General features: G+C 43.8%; 1 protein-coding gene across 1 annotated transcript in view; it reads left to right on the forward strand.

Annotated features, from left to right (window-relative positions):
- The window catches only part of FMN1 (formin 1), a 145,923-nt gene that overhangs the window by 69,148 nt on the left and 62,841 nt on the right, over positions 1-13,934 (forward strand). The window contains exons 7-8 of the mRNA XM_063117745.1: positions 8,725-8,786; positions 13,527-13,615. Of these exons, the coding sequence (XP_062973815.1) occupies positions 8,725-8,786; positions 13,527-13,615 (151 nt within the window). The remainder of the gene's footprint in view (positions 1-8,724; positions 8,787-13,526; positions 13,616-13,934) is intronic.

Here is a 13,934-nt window from a genome sequence, read left to right on the forward strand (position 1 = left end):
GCCCATTAAGGCTAAGAAGAAGCAATAAGAAGAAAATGTAATGCTTCTTAAGGGTGATGTAGGTTTTTTGCCCTCAGAGATTTCCACCTTTAGGCATCTCTAAGCCCAGTAACTGGCATATTTCACAATTTTCATATTGTCGAGCAGTGGTAGTATATGCGGTTCAGTACATCTGGCACACAGATGTTTCAGTTTGCATTTGATTACTAGCCAACAAATTGAGGACTGCCACATTTGTGAGAGGAATCATCCACAGATGTTTCTGAGGAGAGGGTGACATTTGTTATTGCAGAAAAAGGTGGATCAGTGCTATCTTTGTTGACCAAAAGCCAACAGTACTAGGTAGTTGCTTTAGTTGTTTAAATAAGGTGGCATAGGGTAAATCATCCATCAAAGAGAACATGTCTTCTCTTACAGCCTTTTTTGAGTTTGTTAACGCTGCAGTTCATAGAGGGAATGGAGATTTGAGAAACTCTTTTTAAAGTTAAATACAGGTTCCTTAAAGTTAAAGGTATGCATAATAACTAGAAAATAATGCCCTTCTACAAACCCTTTAGATCCTACTTTCTAACTACCGCCATTCATCTTTGATCTTCCTTAGTCTAAATAATTCAGTAAACTTTTTATTGTGAGACACTGTAAGAAGCATTTCCAAGCCTGCCTTGGAAAAATGATATAATTGGTAAAACTATATTTCTGAATATTAAACACTACCTTTTACTGATCATCAGCAATGATCTATTCAATCCAACCTTATCAATTCTGTCAGAAACTTGCCATGATTTCAAGAAAAGTCCATTAATTGGAGACCAAGCCTGGAGAATTGATTGTGAGAGAGTCTTCATTCAAAGCATGCACTTCACTGCCTAGCCACCCCTAGGAACGTTATAAATAATATTAAGTATTTCACTCTACCACTAAATTACTTATGTTTTCCTAAAATTAGGGAGATCATTTGCTTAATATTTTTTGGGGAAGACAACTATAAAAGACCTCTCAAGCTTCATACAAAGAATTTATTCTTTGATTAATGTTGAATAGCCACCCAATGACAAGGAGACTGGGCACACTTCATAGGATTACTCCCTAAAAACAGGTATTATAACATAAAACAAATAACATAGCTAGGAGACCTGCCCAAAGACTTAAACAAAGGCAGTCAATTAATACTCCCATTTTACTGATGAGGAATACTGAGGCTGAGGCCTTTGCTAGACCAGGCTATATCCTGGGCTGATACCCGGGATTGCCCCTATGCATCCAGATGACACACAGGGGATCCCAGGCTTAGGGAGGGATCAACCGACCCTGGCCCCGGGATATAGCTTACCCCTTTAAGCCTGATTTTTCCCACAGTCTCGGGTTGACCCGAGACCGCGAGTGTGTAGCCCGTTCTGTGGCTTTTCCTGGCTCCGCGCAATTAGTCACGTGTAGCCGGGAGAAGCTGCGCCCATCGGGGGCAGGGTGGGGGGAGCGAGGAAATGTTTTTTTTAAAAAACTTACCTTTCATCGTTCGTGCGCCCCTGCATAGCCGGCCCTTTAAATTTTTTTAAAAATGGTGGACGCAACGGGTCTTTCCTTTAGCTCATTGCGCCTGACGTGTAGACTAGGGCAACAGCCCATGATAGTTGCATCGTGGACTCTCCCCTCCTCTCACCCGGATTTTAAGGTAAGTCTAGCAAAGGCCTAAGAGATAAACAATTAGTATGAGGCTAGCCATGCAAAGGTTTTTTTTAAAAAAAAAAACACTTTCCATTTTACTTGTGATTGTTAAACTATTGAGAGTCATAAATTCCTGAGAAATTTAACAGTAGATCCCAATCTACCTTCAACCTACCCCTGGACTAGAGATTATGACTCAGTTCTGTGTTGTATAGGCAAAGCATTGGATGAATTCTGCACTGAGATTCTCCTCCTGGATATAGCAAAGAAGTTTGGTGAATTTGTAATTCTAGATAGACATTGGAGAAATTAATGTAACAACTGCCTTGAATATGATTTATTAGAAATTTCAGCAAAGGAACTTCTGATTTTACTAACATATTGCTGTATGAAGAAGTTAAAAGCTGTTACTTTAATATACTGTATAACTTTCCTGAAAGTAAGTGTGTGTGTGTGTGTGTGTGTGTGCGTGTGTTCGTGCGTGCTGCTATCCATGTAATATGGGGCAAGGTCTAATACACAACTCAGAAGTTGGGAAACAATTTCCTTTAAACGTTATTTCCTTTGTTCTGGATAATTTGCAACATATGGTTTTTGTGAATCTGCCTACGGGCACCAAGCCTGATGCGGTTAGGTTAACATGAGTTGCTTGAGTCTTTTGCTCATGACTTCATGCAGCATTGAGCTTTCCTAACCTTCTAAGCCCATATTTATATCCAGGTTGCTTTTCTGCCCCATAAATCTTATAGCATTTTTACCTGACAGTCAAATAGTAGAAGAGGTTTTTAGAGGAACTGCATATCGGTTCAACATATCTGAAAAAAACTGGCTAGATATGTTAAAAAGCTTTGCCAATGCAAGATTGGTCATTAACCAATTAAACATTTGACTGATTGGATTGGTGGCACAGATTTAATTTAAAAGGAAAACCAACTGGCAGTGTTGCCCTTTAATACCAAATTGTACTGCTATCCCAGTGTGTAAAATAAGATAATCTTCATTAACATAATTCTGTTGGAAATGCTACTTGGATTAATTGCCATTTCAGCTGCTTGGAAGCTGCAGGTAATGTTATTTTACACACACACACACACACACAAATCTTTTATGAAATTTGTGCTAGTTAAATCCAACCTAATTTAGGGGAAACTTCAGAGTGACAAGCTAACAAAGGCCACCAGATTTGTGTACTTTCAAAATAAGTACAACTAGTAAGTTGCCTTAAATCTTGTTCAGTCCTTCCTTTGTCCACATTATTTGAATGAAAAAAAGTGGAGGGTATGGAAAAAATGATGAAAGTTTGGAGATAAAGAATCACTTTATTTATTTAGACCATTGCTTTTAAATCAATGCTAAGTGAAAGTTTACTCATTTCATGCAGTGCTGCATACTTGTGTAATGTAGTTGGCAAGTATTTTTATGTGTACCACTTAGTTTGAATGCATGATGCTGATCTGTTTTTTGTCCTTGCTGACGGTTATTATATCCTAATGGGCGCAACACTGTGCTAATTATCCTTATGTATATAAATTCTTCTTGTTGTGAGCAGACACCATAGGGTCACATAAAAATGTTTGCCTCAATTTCCCTACAAAAAAGGAGTTCAGAAACCAGACTTGTCCCAGTAACAGATTTTTAAAGGTAGAGGAACCCAATAAAATTACCAGCTTCTCACAGCATGTGTCTATTTCCTTTTGACATATTGTGAGGTGTAGCTGAGATATTCTAACCAAACTGACAGTGTAAGGAGGACGGCTCACCGCGATTAAATGAAAAAATGAGATTGCAGTAACTGTTTTGGAATCCAACTTCTATATGCATTCAGTTTCACCCTTCGAATTCCACCTTAGCAAATCCTAGTATAAAGTTATTTAAACTTTATTAGGAAGATCTTTTCCTCAAATTTGTGGTTTTTATTTGCAACTTGGCAAAAAACCCATATCCGTCTGCATCATTTTCCATTAAAAAATACAGAAAACCAAGCCAAAGTTCTCAGTTCCAGGAACAGCTAAGCAGACCCTAGGATATTTCAAGTAAAACTGCTTCAGAATAACTGGGTCACATCCCACTAAAGATGTGAGGATACCAGTTTTTTTCTTCATGGTGATGTTGAAATGCACAAGACTGTTCCTATGAGTTGCTGTATCAGTACAGCAATGTACAAAATCACTCTAAAATATTATTCTTAATATGGATAATTTTAGCTGAAAGATAGTGGATGTGAATGTGTTTAGCAGTGTATGAGATTTCATTCTTCATATTCTAACAATTTATAGGTTTGTTTCTGTTTATTTATATACCTCTAATTTTCATACATGTTAACCTATTAAACATACCTGAAAAACATAGCGAGTGAAATCCAATGAAGAAGTTCCACTGACAAACTGTTTCTGTCAGTGGAACTGGGAGGGAGCGAGCCCACTTTCCCCTGCAGCCATCTTCACACCATCAAAATATGTGTCATAGGGTTGTGGGGGACCCTCCAGAGCAGATTTGGGGGAGGGGCTGCAGGGGGGAGGAGAGAGGGAGAAAGTCCTGTCACATGAGCAGACATCATGCAATGCTGATTCTTCCCATAGATTTTAACATCTTAGTGATGTCAGTTAAATAAATAACTTTGGGTTATATCCATCATCCTATGTATGCACAGGCTACTTCTGCTCAAAGTGCAAATAATCTGTATTTCTGGATCTGGAGAGGAACAAAATAGCTAGTTTGACATTTAGAAGGTGCATATGAGCAAATAATGGCCAGATAATGAGCAGATAATGGCCAGGCGCAGTTTCTCTTTTGGAATTCCCTCCAAAGATACACTGATATTTCAAAGAAAACATGTAAATAGACCTTTAAAAAAAAGATGCATCGCACAGCTGACCACTAATTAATCTGTTCCCTTTCATTGTAGAGTGCTTAAATTTCTTTCTGTAGTTACTGTCCATCAGGTAGACAGCATCCCCGCCAGTAAAGAAAAACAATACTTTTCAGAACTTCACTTATTACCTCATAACCTCAACAAGTGAAGTGTCAGCATCAGTCAGGAAACAATGAGTTGGATGCCCATGGAAGGGTGTGGGTAGAAGACAATGTTTCTGACCTGTCCTCATCCTGGCAGTCTCCTGAGCACCTCCAAAATCCTCACCCAAGGACTGGGGTTTCTTGTTGAAGTGGGTGTGCTGTTCCACTGGGTGACAAGGACAAGGAGGAGATCACCTTCTATGAGGAAGCTTGCAGGAAATTGTTTTTTTAAAAAAAGTGCTGAAGAAATGCTTGATCAACTTTTATACTGTTTTTTATGTTTTTGATGGTTTTTAAATTTTGTATACTTTTAATGTTTACCATTTTTAATTGTTGTAAACCGCCCAGAGAGCTTCGGCTGTGGGGCGTTATATAAATGTAAATAAATAATTAAATAAATAAATAAACAAACATGCAAGGTGCTGGGGAGGGGGGATATACAGCCCACTGAGAACATGCACAGTTGGGCAATGAGTAAAGAGGAAGAACAAAGGTGTAGGAGGAATCAGGCCATATCCTGTAGCAGGCAAGCCCACATTTGCTCTGTCTAACCTTAGCCTAGACTCAGTTCTTTGCGTAAATTCAAACATTTTAACCGGCTTTCTAAATACCACAAAAGTGTTTTATTTTTGCCTTTGGGACATCATTTAACACATTAAACATATTTCTCCATTTACTATGAGAAGCAGTGATGTACTCCCTAGTTCTGTCTCTACAAGCATGGTGTGGGAAGTCAACAATATGGATAGCTTTAAAAAGGGATTATACAAATTCATGAAGGATAATGCTATCAATGGTTACTAGTCATGATGATTCCATATTAGGCACCCAAGATCTGGCCTTCGTATGCCAGTTGCTGAGGGACAGAAGTGGGAGAGTCATTATTATTATTATTATTATTATTATTATTATTTATATAGCACCATCAATGTACATGGTGCTGTACAGAGTAAAACAATAAAATAGCAAAACCCTGCCGCATAGGCTTACATTCTAATAAAATCATAATAAAACAATAAGAAGGGGAAGAGAATGCACCAAACAGGCACAGGGTAGAGTAAAACTAACAGTATAAAAGTCAGAACAAAATCAAGTTTTAAAAGCTTTAGAAAAAAAGAAAAGTTTTTAGCTGAGCTTTAAAAGCTGCGATTGAACTTGTAGATCTCAAATGTTCTGGAAGAGCGTTCCAGGCGTAAGGAGCAGCAGAAGAAAATGGACGAAGCCGAGCAAGGGAAGTAGAGACCCTTGGGCATTCATGTCTTGCTTGTGGTTTTCCTATAGATGTTGTCCCTTTGTTATAGGCCTTTGGTCAGCATGGCTCTTCTTATGTTCTCTTGTGTATGTGCAGAGATGTTCTTTCCCTAAGCTCTTCTTTATTCAAAAAGGCAACTTACTTGAAAAAAAAGATGCACGAGCAATGCTGATCCCTCCACTGAAGTAAATGGAAAGTCTGTTCGGATGGGCATTGTATGTGTAGTGTAGAGCTTCCACACAGCCCTGGATTTGAAAGCGTTGTACTTTTTTTAGTAGCAGCCATGATCAGATATTTCCCCTTAATCGTTGAATTTTATTTTACTTTATTTTATTTGCTATTCATAGTATTCACTTCTTTTCAACTACCTTCACTTCCAAATAAGGAACAGAATCAGAACTGACAGTCAAAATTTTAAAGCATTCTAAATGTCACTGGACCTTCGAATAGAATTAATTAGCCTGCCACAGAGAAAATTTACTAGCCTGCTGGTTAATTTCACAATGTAAAATCATGGGGTTAGAGGTAGAAGGGGGAAAAACCTTATTACTTTTAAATAATTATTTAAAGATGTGTGCCTTGCCTCTTTCAAACACCATTGGGGGGGACACCCTCAGTGAGAGCTTTTAAAATCTTAAATTGTGAGTGGTCATGTCCTTTTATAGTTAAAGATATCAACACAGCTGAAATTAAAAGATATCATATAGCAGCTATTAAGCATTCAAGTGGACACTCAAGAATTGGTGGGACCGTAACTGGGTGTTGCTGTTATTAATATTCTTATTCCCCTTTTAATTTAAACAAACAATTTATATTTAAGATACAAGGGTGAATGGAAATTGTATGCCAGCCAAATGTACTTTTGTGAATCCTGATAAAATAACATTTTGTTTTCAGAAGAAATGAAAGCCTGTTCATGAATTTCTGCAGCATTTCATACAAAATGTCATTATTTATTAATAATAGTAATTTGTTTCAGAGTAATTTGTTTTGGAGTTCCACTATAAATGATTTTTTCAAAATAATACAAATGCATTAACTAAATTCAATTGTGTACAGTATAATTAAATAATTTAAATTGTAAAATCAGGTTCATAGTAGGAAGTAATTTGTCAATGGCATTTTTGAAGAAAAACTAGTGAAAGAGTGAAATACCAGGTGAATGGAATGCTGACATGGGTTCTCACAAGGGTTCTTACCCTTACATGTTTCTGAGTTTCTTCTTCTTCTTCTTCTTATTATTATTATTATATTATTATTTATTTATATAGCACCATCAGTGTACATGGTGCTGTACAGAGTAAAACAGTAAATAGCAAGACCCTGCCGCATAGGCTTACAATCTAATAAAATCATAGTAAAACAATAAGGAGGGGAAGAGAATGCAAACAGGTACAGGGTAGGGTAAGCAGGCACAGGGTAGGGTAAAACTAACAGTAGAAAGTAACAGTGCAGACCTGTGCAGACCTGTTTATATAAGGATAATTGCTTAAATCAGACTGGTCCCGATCAGTTTGAGGGCTGTACATCCACATATGACTAAGGCTACACTTACTGGGGAGTAAATCCCATGAGCTCTGTGGGACTAACTTATAAGTAAATATGTTTACGATTGCATGACACATATATCCATACATTTCATGTAAACAACAAGAAAATGTAGAAAATGCAGAGGTGGGGGGAATGAATAACTGGGCCCTCCTGATCCACTAACAGAAGCTTCTGCTGGATGAAAGCACCTTCCATCAGCAGAGAGAGAGCAGTTTTATAGAACCTATTAACTTGGCTTATCCAGGTTTTAGTCCCACTCAGTGATAAAACTCACTGGGTGACTTTGGGCCATTCATTGATTTTCAACCTAACCTACCTCACAAGGTTGTTGTGAGGATAAAACGGAGAGGAGGGGGATTATTATTATTATTTTATTATTTATTGCATTTTTATACCGCCCAACAGCCGAAGCTCCCTGGGCGGTTCACAAAAACTAAAACCATTCAAAGGATAAAACAAACAGTATAAAAACATGATATAAAATACACATTAAAAATTGATTAAAAACATACCATACATGATTAAAACATCTTTAAAACATTAGGGCATGTTTAATACATTCTAAAATTTCACATGTACACTACCTTGGGCTCATCAGAAGGTAGGATATAAATGTAAGAAATGAATATCACTTGGCTTCCTGTAAATGGCACTAGTCTAATCTAAACTCTTGCCTACAAAAATTCAAAAGCTGGTTAGGGTAGCAAAGCAGTTTTTGTCATTTTGCATGATTCATGTTAGCTGTTACACCATGAATAATCTAATCTCCTCTCCTTGCACATATGTTGGTAATCCAAGCTCCAAAGCAAAATATTCTCCCTACAGAGGATAGTATCTGCCTTCCTACAGTAGGGCAGTTTGCACAACACAACAACCCACCACGGGTGAAACTGCGGTGCATGCAGCCACCATTTTGAATATGTAACTCTCTTTTGGGAGTTGCCATGTTATGTGAACCTAGCAAGCGTTGGTTATGTGTTAGGGTTATGTGATGGCTATTTAATTCTCACATAACCCACATAGAATGACAGCCCCTGAGTGGGGCAACCTGGCACTTGCAGATGCTGCAGCTTGTTCAAACCCAGTCGCTGGCTCACTCTGAGTCATGAGATTGTCATTATATAAAAGAAACATTCACGTGAAAAAAGAAGATGTCCCCCGGGTTTTCCATCGAAGCTGATTAGGCAGAACACTCATTTAATACACGTTGTTTACCAACTAACATTATTTTATCTTTTCTCCAGCTATACTGAATGTGGATGATTCAATAGTCGACCTAGAAACACTTGAAGCACTGTACGAAAATGTAAGTATAAAAAGTGGGATGTGGCTACATACATGCTCTTTATTTCGTCCTTCCCACAGTATAGCTGAAATAACATGAAAGGAAGTAACATAAGTACAAAATACAGACAAATGTTTTTAGCAGTTCACTTAGGACTAAAACCTCTTCTTTTGGCACAAGCATTGGGATGATATAATCAGCACTCACCATTGTTAAAGCCTTCTGCAGGGGCACCATGGTACAAGTTGGAGTCTTCTATCAGTGCAAACTGCACCTCATAACCTTACAGTGGCAATGGGGAGGCCAAATTTCTGCTGCTTAGGTTGCATCCTGCTCAGGGACTCTAAGGCCGTTGCTAGACCAGGCGTTAGTGCGGTGTGAGGCCCGGTTTCCCTCCTGTGCATCCAGATGACGCACAGGGGATTCTGGGGTCAGGCCGCGCTAAAACCGAGGATGGCAAGGGGGAAGAACAGCGGGCATCGGGGATGGCAAGGGGGAAGAACAGCGGGCATCGGGGATGGCAAGGGGGGAAGAACAGCGGGCATCAGGGATGGCAAGGGGGAAGAACAGTGGGCATCGGGGATGGCAAGGGGGAAGAACAGCGGGCATCAGGGATGGCAAGAGGGAAGAACAGCGGGCATCGGGGATGGCAAGAGGGAAGAACAGCGGGCATCGGGGATGGCAAGGGGGAAGAACAGCGGGCATCGGGGATGGCAAGGGGGAAGAACAGCGGGCATCGGGGATGGCAAGAGGGAAGAACAGCGGGCATCGGGGATGGCAAGGGGGAAGAACAGCGGGCATCGGGGATGGCAAGGAGGAAGAACAGCGGGCATCGGGGATGGCAAGGGGGAAGAACAGCGGGCATCGGGGATGGCAAGGGGGAAGAACAGCGGGCATCGGGGATGGCAAGAGGGAAGAACAGCGGGCATCGGGGATGGCAAGGGGGAAGAACAGCGGGCATCGGGGATGGCAAGGAGGAAGAACAGCGGGCATCGGGGATGGCAAGGGGGAAGAACAGCGGGCATCGGGGATGGCAAGGGGGAAGAACAGCGGGCATCGGGGATGGCAAGGGGGAAGAACAGCGGACATCGGGGATGGCAAGGGGGATGGCAAGGGGGAAGAACAGCGGGCATCGGGGATGGCAAGGGGGAAGAACAGCGGGCATTGGGGATGGCAAGGGGGAAGAACAGCGGGCATTGGGGATGGCAAGGGGGGAAGAACAACAGGCATCGGGGATGGCAAGGGGGAAGAACAGCGGGCATCGGGGATGGCAAGGGGGAAGAACAACGGGCAATGGGGATGGCAAGGGGGGAAGAACAGCGGGCAAGGGGATGGCAAGGGGGAAGAACAGCGGGCAAGGGGGATGGCAAGGGGAAGAACAGCGGGCATTGGGGATGGCAAGGGGGAAGAACAGCGGGCAAGGGGGATGGCAAGGGGGGAAGAACAGCGGGCATCGGGGATGGCAAGGGGGAAGAACAGCGGGCATCGGGGATGGCAAGGGGGAAGAACAGCGGACATCGGGGATGGCAAGGGGGATGGCAAGGGGGAAGAACAGCGGGCATCGGGGATGGCAAGGGGGAAGAACAGCGGGCATTGGGGATGGCAAGGGGGAAGAACAGCGGGCATTGGGGATGGCAAGGGGGGAAGAACAACAGGCATCGGGGATGGCAAGGGGGAAGAACAGCGGGCATCGGGGATGGCAAGGGGGAAGAACAACGGGCAATGGGGATGGCAAGGGGGGAAGAACAGCGGGCAAGGGGATGGCAAGGGGGAAGAACAGCGGGCAAGGGGGATGGCAAGGGGAAGAACAGCGGGCATTGGGGATGGCAAGGGGGAAGAACAGCGGGCAAGGGGGATGGCAAGGGGGGAAGAACAGCGGGCATCGGGGATGGCAAGGGGGAAGAACAGCGGGCATTGGGGATGGCAAGGGGGAAGAACAGCGGGCATCGGGGATGGCAAGGGGGAAGAACAGCGGGCATCGGGGATGGCAAGAGGGAAGAACAGCGGGCATCGGGGATGGCAAGGGGGAAGAACAGCGGGCATCGGGGATGGCAAGGAGGAAGAACAGCGGGCATCGGGGATGGCAAGGGGGAAGAACAGCGGGCATCGGGGATGGCAAGGGGGAAGAACAGCGGGCATCGGGGATGGCAAGGGGGAAGAACAGCGGACATCGGGGATGGCAAGGGGGATGGCAAGGGGGAAGAACAGCGGGCATCGGGGATGGCAAGGGGGAAGAACAGCGGGCATTGGGGATGGCAAGGGGGAAGAACAGCGGGCATTGGGGATGGCAAGGGGGGAAGAACAACAGGCATCGGGGATGGCAAGGGGGAAGAACAGCGGGCATCGGGGATGGCAAGGGGGAAGAACAACGGGCAATGGGGATGGCAAGGGGGGAAGAACAGCGGGCAAGGGGATGGCAAGGGGGAAGAACAGCGGGCAAGGGGGATGGCAAGGGGAAGAACAGCGGGCATTGGGGATGGCAAGGGGGAAGAACAGCGGGCAAGGGGGATGGCAAGGGGGGAAGAACAGCGGGCATCGGGGATGGCAAGGGGGAAGAACAGCGGGCATCGGGGATGGCAAGGGGGAAGAACAGCGGACATCGGGGATGGCAAGGGGGATGGCAAGGGGGAAGAACAGCGGGCATCGGGGATGGCAAGGGGGAAGAACAGCGGGCATTGGGGATGGCAAGGGGGAAGAACAGCGGGCATTGGGGATGGCAAGGGGGGAAGAACAACAGGCATCGGGGATGGCAAGGGGGAAGAACAGCGGGCATCGGGGATGGCAAGGGGGAAGAACAACGGGCAATGGGGATGGCAAGGGGGGAAGAACAGCGGGCAAGGGGATGGCAAGGGGGAAGAACAGCGGGCAAGGGGGATGGCAAGGGGAAGAACAGCGGGCATTGGGGATGGCAAGGGGGAAGAACAGCGGGCAAGGGGGATGGCAAGGGGGGAAGAACAGCGGGCATCGGGGATGGCAAGAGGGAAGAACAGCGGGCATTGGGGATGGCAAGGGGGAAGAACAGCGGGCATCGGGGATGGCAAGAGGGAAGAACAGCGGACATCGGGGATGGCAAGGGGGAAGAACAGCGGGCATTGGGGATGGCAAGGGGGAAGAGCAGCGGGCAACGGGGATGGCAAGGGGGGAGAATAGCGGGCATCGGGATGGCAAGGGGGCTGGCAGGGGAAGAAGGACGGGGACAGGGCATCGGGCATGGGGGGAGGACGGGCGAGCAAGCGGGCAGGGGGGCATCAGGAATTGGGGGGGATCAGGGGCAGGTGGAGCAGGGGGCCCTTTATTTTTTTTAAAAAAAAAAACCCACTTACCTTCTCTGGCGGTGCTCCAGCGCACATGGCCCCTTTAAGCTCCCAACCAAAATGGCCGATGCGACGGGACTTCCCCTTGCCCCGTCGCGTGTTATGTCTGGAAGAGGGCGACGGTGCGCGCTAGCTGTAGCGCGCCATCGCCCCGACTCCCAGACAGATTATAAGGTAGGTCTAGCAAGGCCCTTAATCTAGACTGGAGAATCTGCAGCCCTTGGCCTAATTTCATATAGCCTTCAACATCATCCAGATACTGCAGTCTCACTATTGCTCTCTAAACTCGCACCCATCCATTCATCACCATCCCTAGGAATCGATTTCACGGTGTTTGTGTGAGTGTGTAAAAGGTAGAGAAGGGATAGGATGGCACAGAGGAAAAGAGATATGCAATGCTGCCAACTCTGCCCTCTTTGGGCTCCAGCTGTACACCCATCAGATCTGGTTTTGCCCACCATTGGCCCTGATCGACTACACCAGTGGGTCAATTTCCTTCATAGGAAAAAGATTCCCCAGCCCTTCTCTACATGTTTCCATATGTGATTTTACAGTTGTACTGCATCATGAGAAATGTAATTCACATGGGACAGTGTGATTCAATCACACATACTTGTGCAAAAGCTACAACTTCTCGGGAAGCTGTAGGCTTCATAACACAGATTTGGCCTCAATTGTATGTTTCATAAAAATGTGTCTTAGTTGATGCACAATTAGGTAAACAAGCCCAATGAAAAGGTAATAGCTATATTAATCAGTCCAAATCTAATTATCAATGTTGTACATCTATATTGAAATATTTAATTAGACAAAAAAAATCCTGATCAACTCTTAGAAGAGAAAAAAGAAAACATTTTAGAATCATGTTTTTGCAAGAACTGAAAGCAATTTTAACTCATTTAACCATTAACAGAGCTATGGTGGTTGTCTGTTTGTATACCTTCACAGCAAACTCATCAATACACTGACATTTAAAATGTAAAGGTATTAGGATACAGATATACATTTTTCATATTTATGATAATGAATTAGAGGCAGTTGTATGAGCAAACCATGTTACGTACTTTTTGTAACCCTGTAAGTTCTTTTCGTTGCTCTTTTTTCTGTATGTATGGTGCATCCTCAGTGGTATGTGTGGTATGTGTGTGTGTGTTTTAAAAAGAGCACAATTGCCTCAGTGTGCACAGAAACTGGTTTTCTCTTCTAGATCAGGAAATGCACATGTAAATGGGTGTTGAATGCATAGTTCCTTTGGTTTCTGTTTGTGCATGGGGCCACATGAGGTGCACCAGTCCTGTTTGATGGAGTTGAATCGCTAGATCAAACCTGCTCCTGCTGCCACCAGGTGATTGGCAGGCACTTCCAAAGCTCAGGGTGTTGAAACCCATTTTTTCAGGGCGCTAAGAAAGAAAATCTCATTGCTGTTTTTTTTTTAATGTATTTGCAGCGAGCACAAAAGGATGAACTGGAGAGAATAAAGCAGCATTATGACACTTCAAAAGAGGAAGAAGTAAAACTTTTGGACAAACCAGAACAGTAAGAGCGGGAAGAGGGGAGAGATGTTCCCATAATTCAAAGGAATCTTTGAAAAGCAGAATGGTTGGCATAGCATTGTGACTCGAATACAATCGTTTGAAGGAACTCCTGTTTGCCACATTGTGAAATATCCATCCAAATACTAGATAGCGTATACCCAAGCTGATTCTGCTTAGGCTTTTGTTGAAAATCTCAAAAGGAAGAGATTCCAGCAAATTAGGTGGCTTATTCCATTGCTGAATTTTTCTTATAGGAGAATTTTCTTAATTAACCTAAATTAACCGTTCTATAATTTTAAACCCCCCACTTCTTTTCTTGA

Source organism: Elgaria multicarinata, chromosome 2 (assembly GCF_023053635.1).
Source record: "Elgaria multicarinata webbii isolate HBS135686 ecotype San Diego chromosome 2, rElgMul1.1.pri, whole genome shotgun sequence".
Lineage (NCBI taxonomy): Eukaryota > Metazoa > Chordata > Lepidosauria > Squamata > Anguidae > Elgaria > Elgaria multicarinata.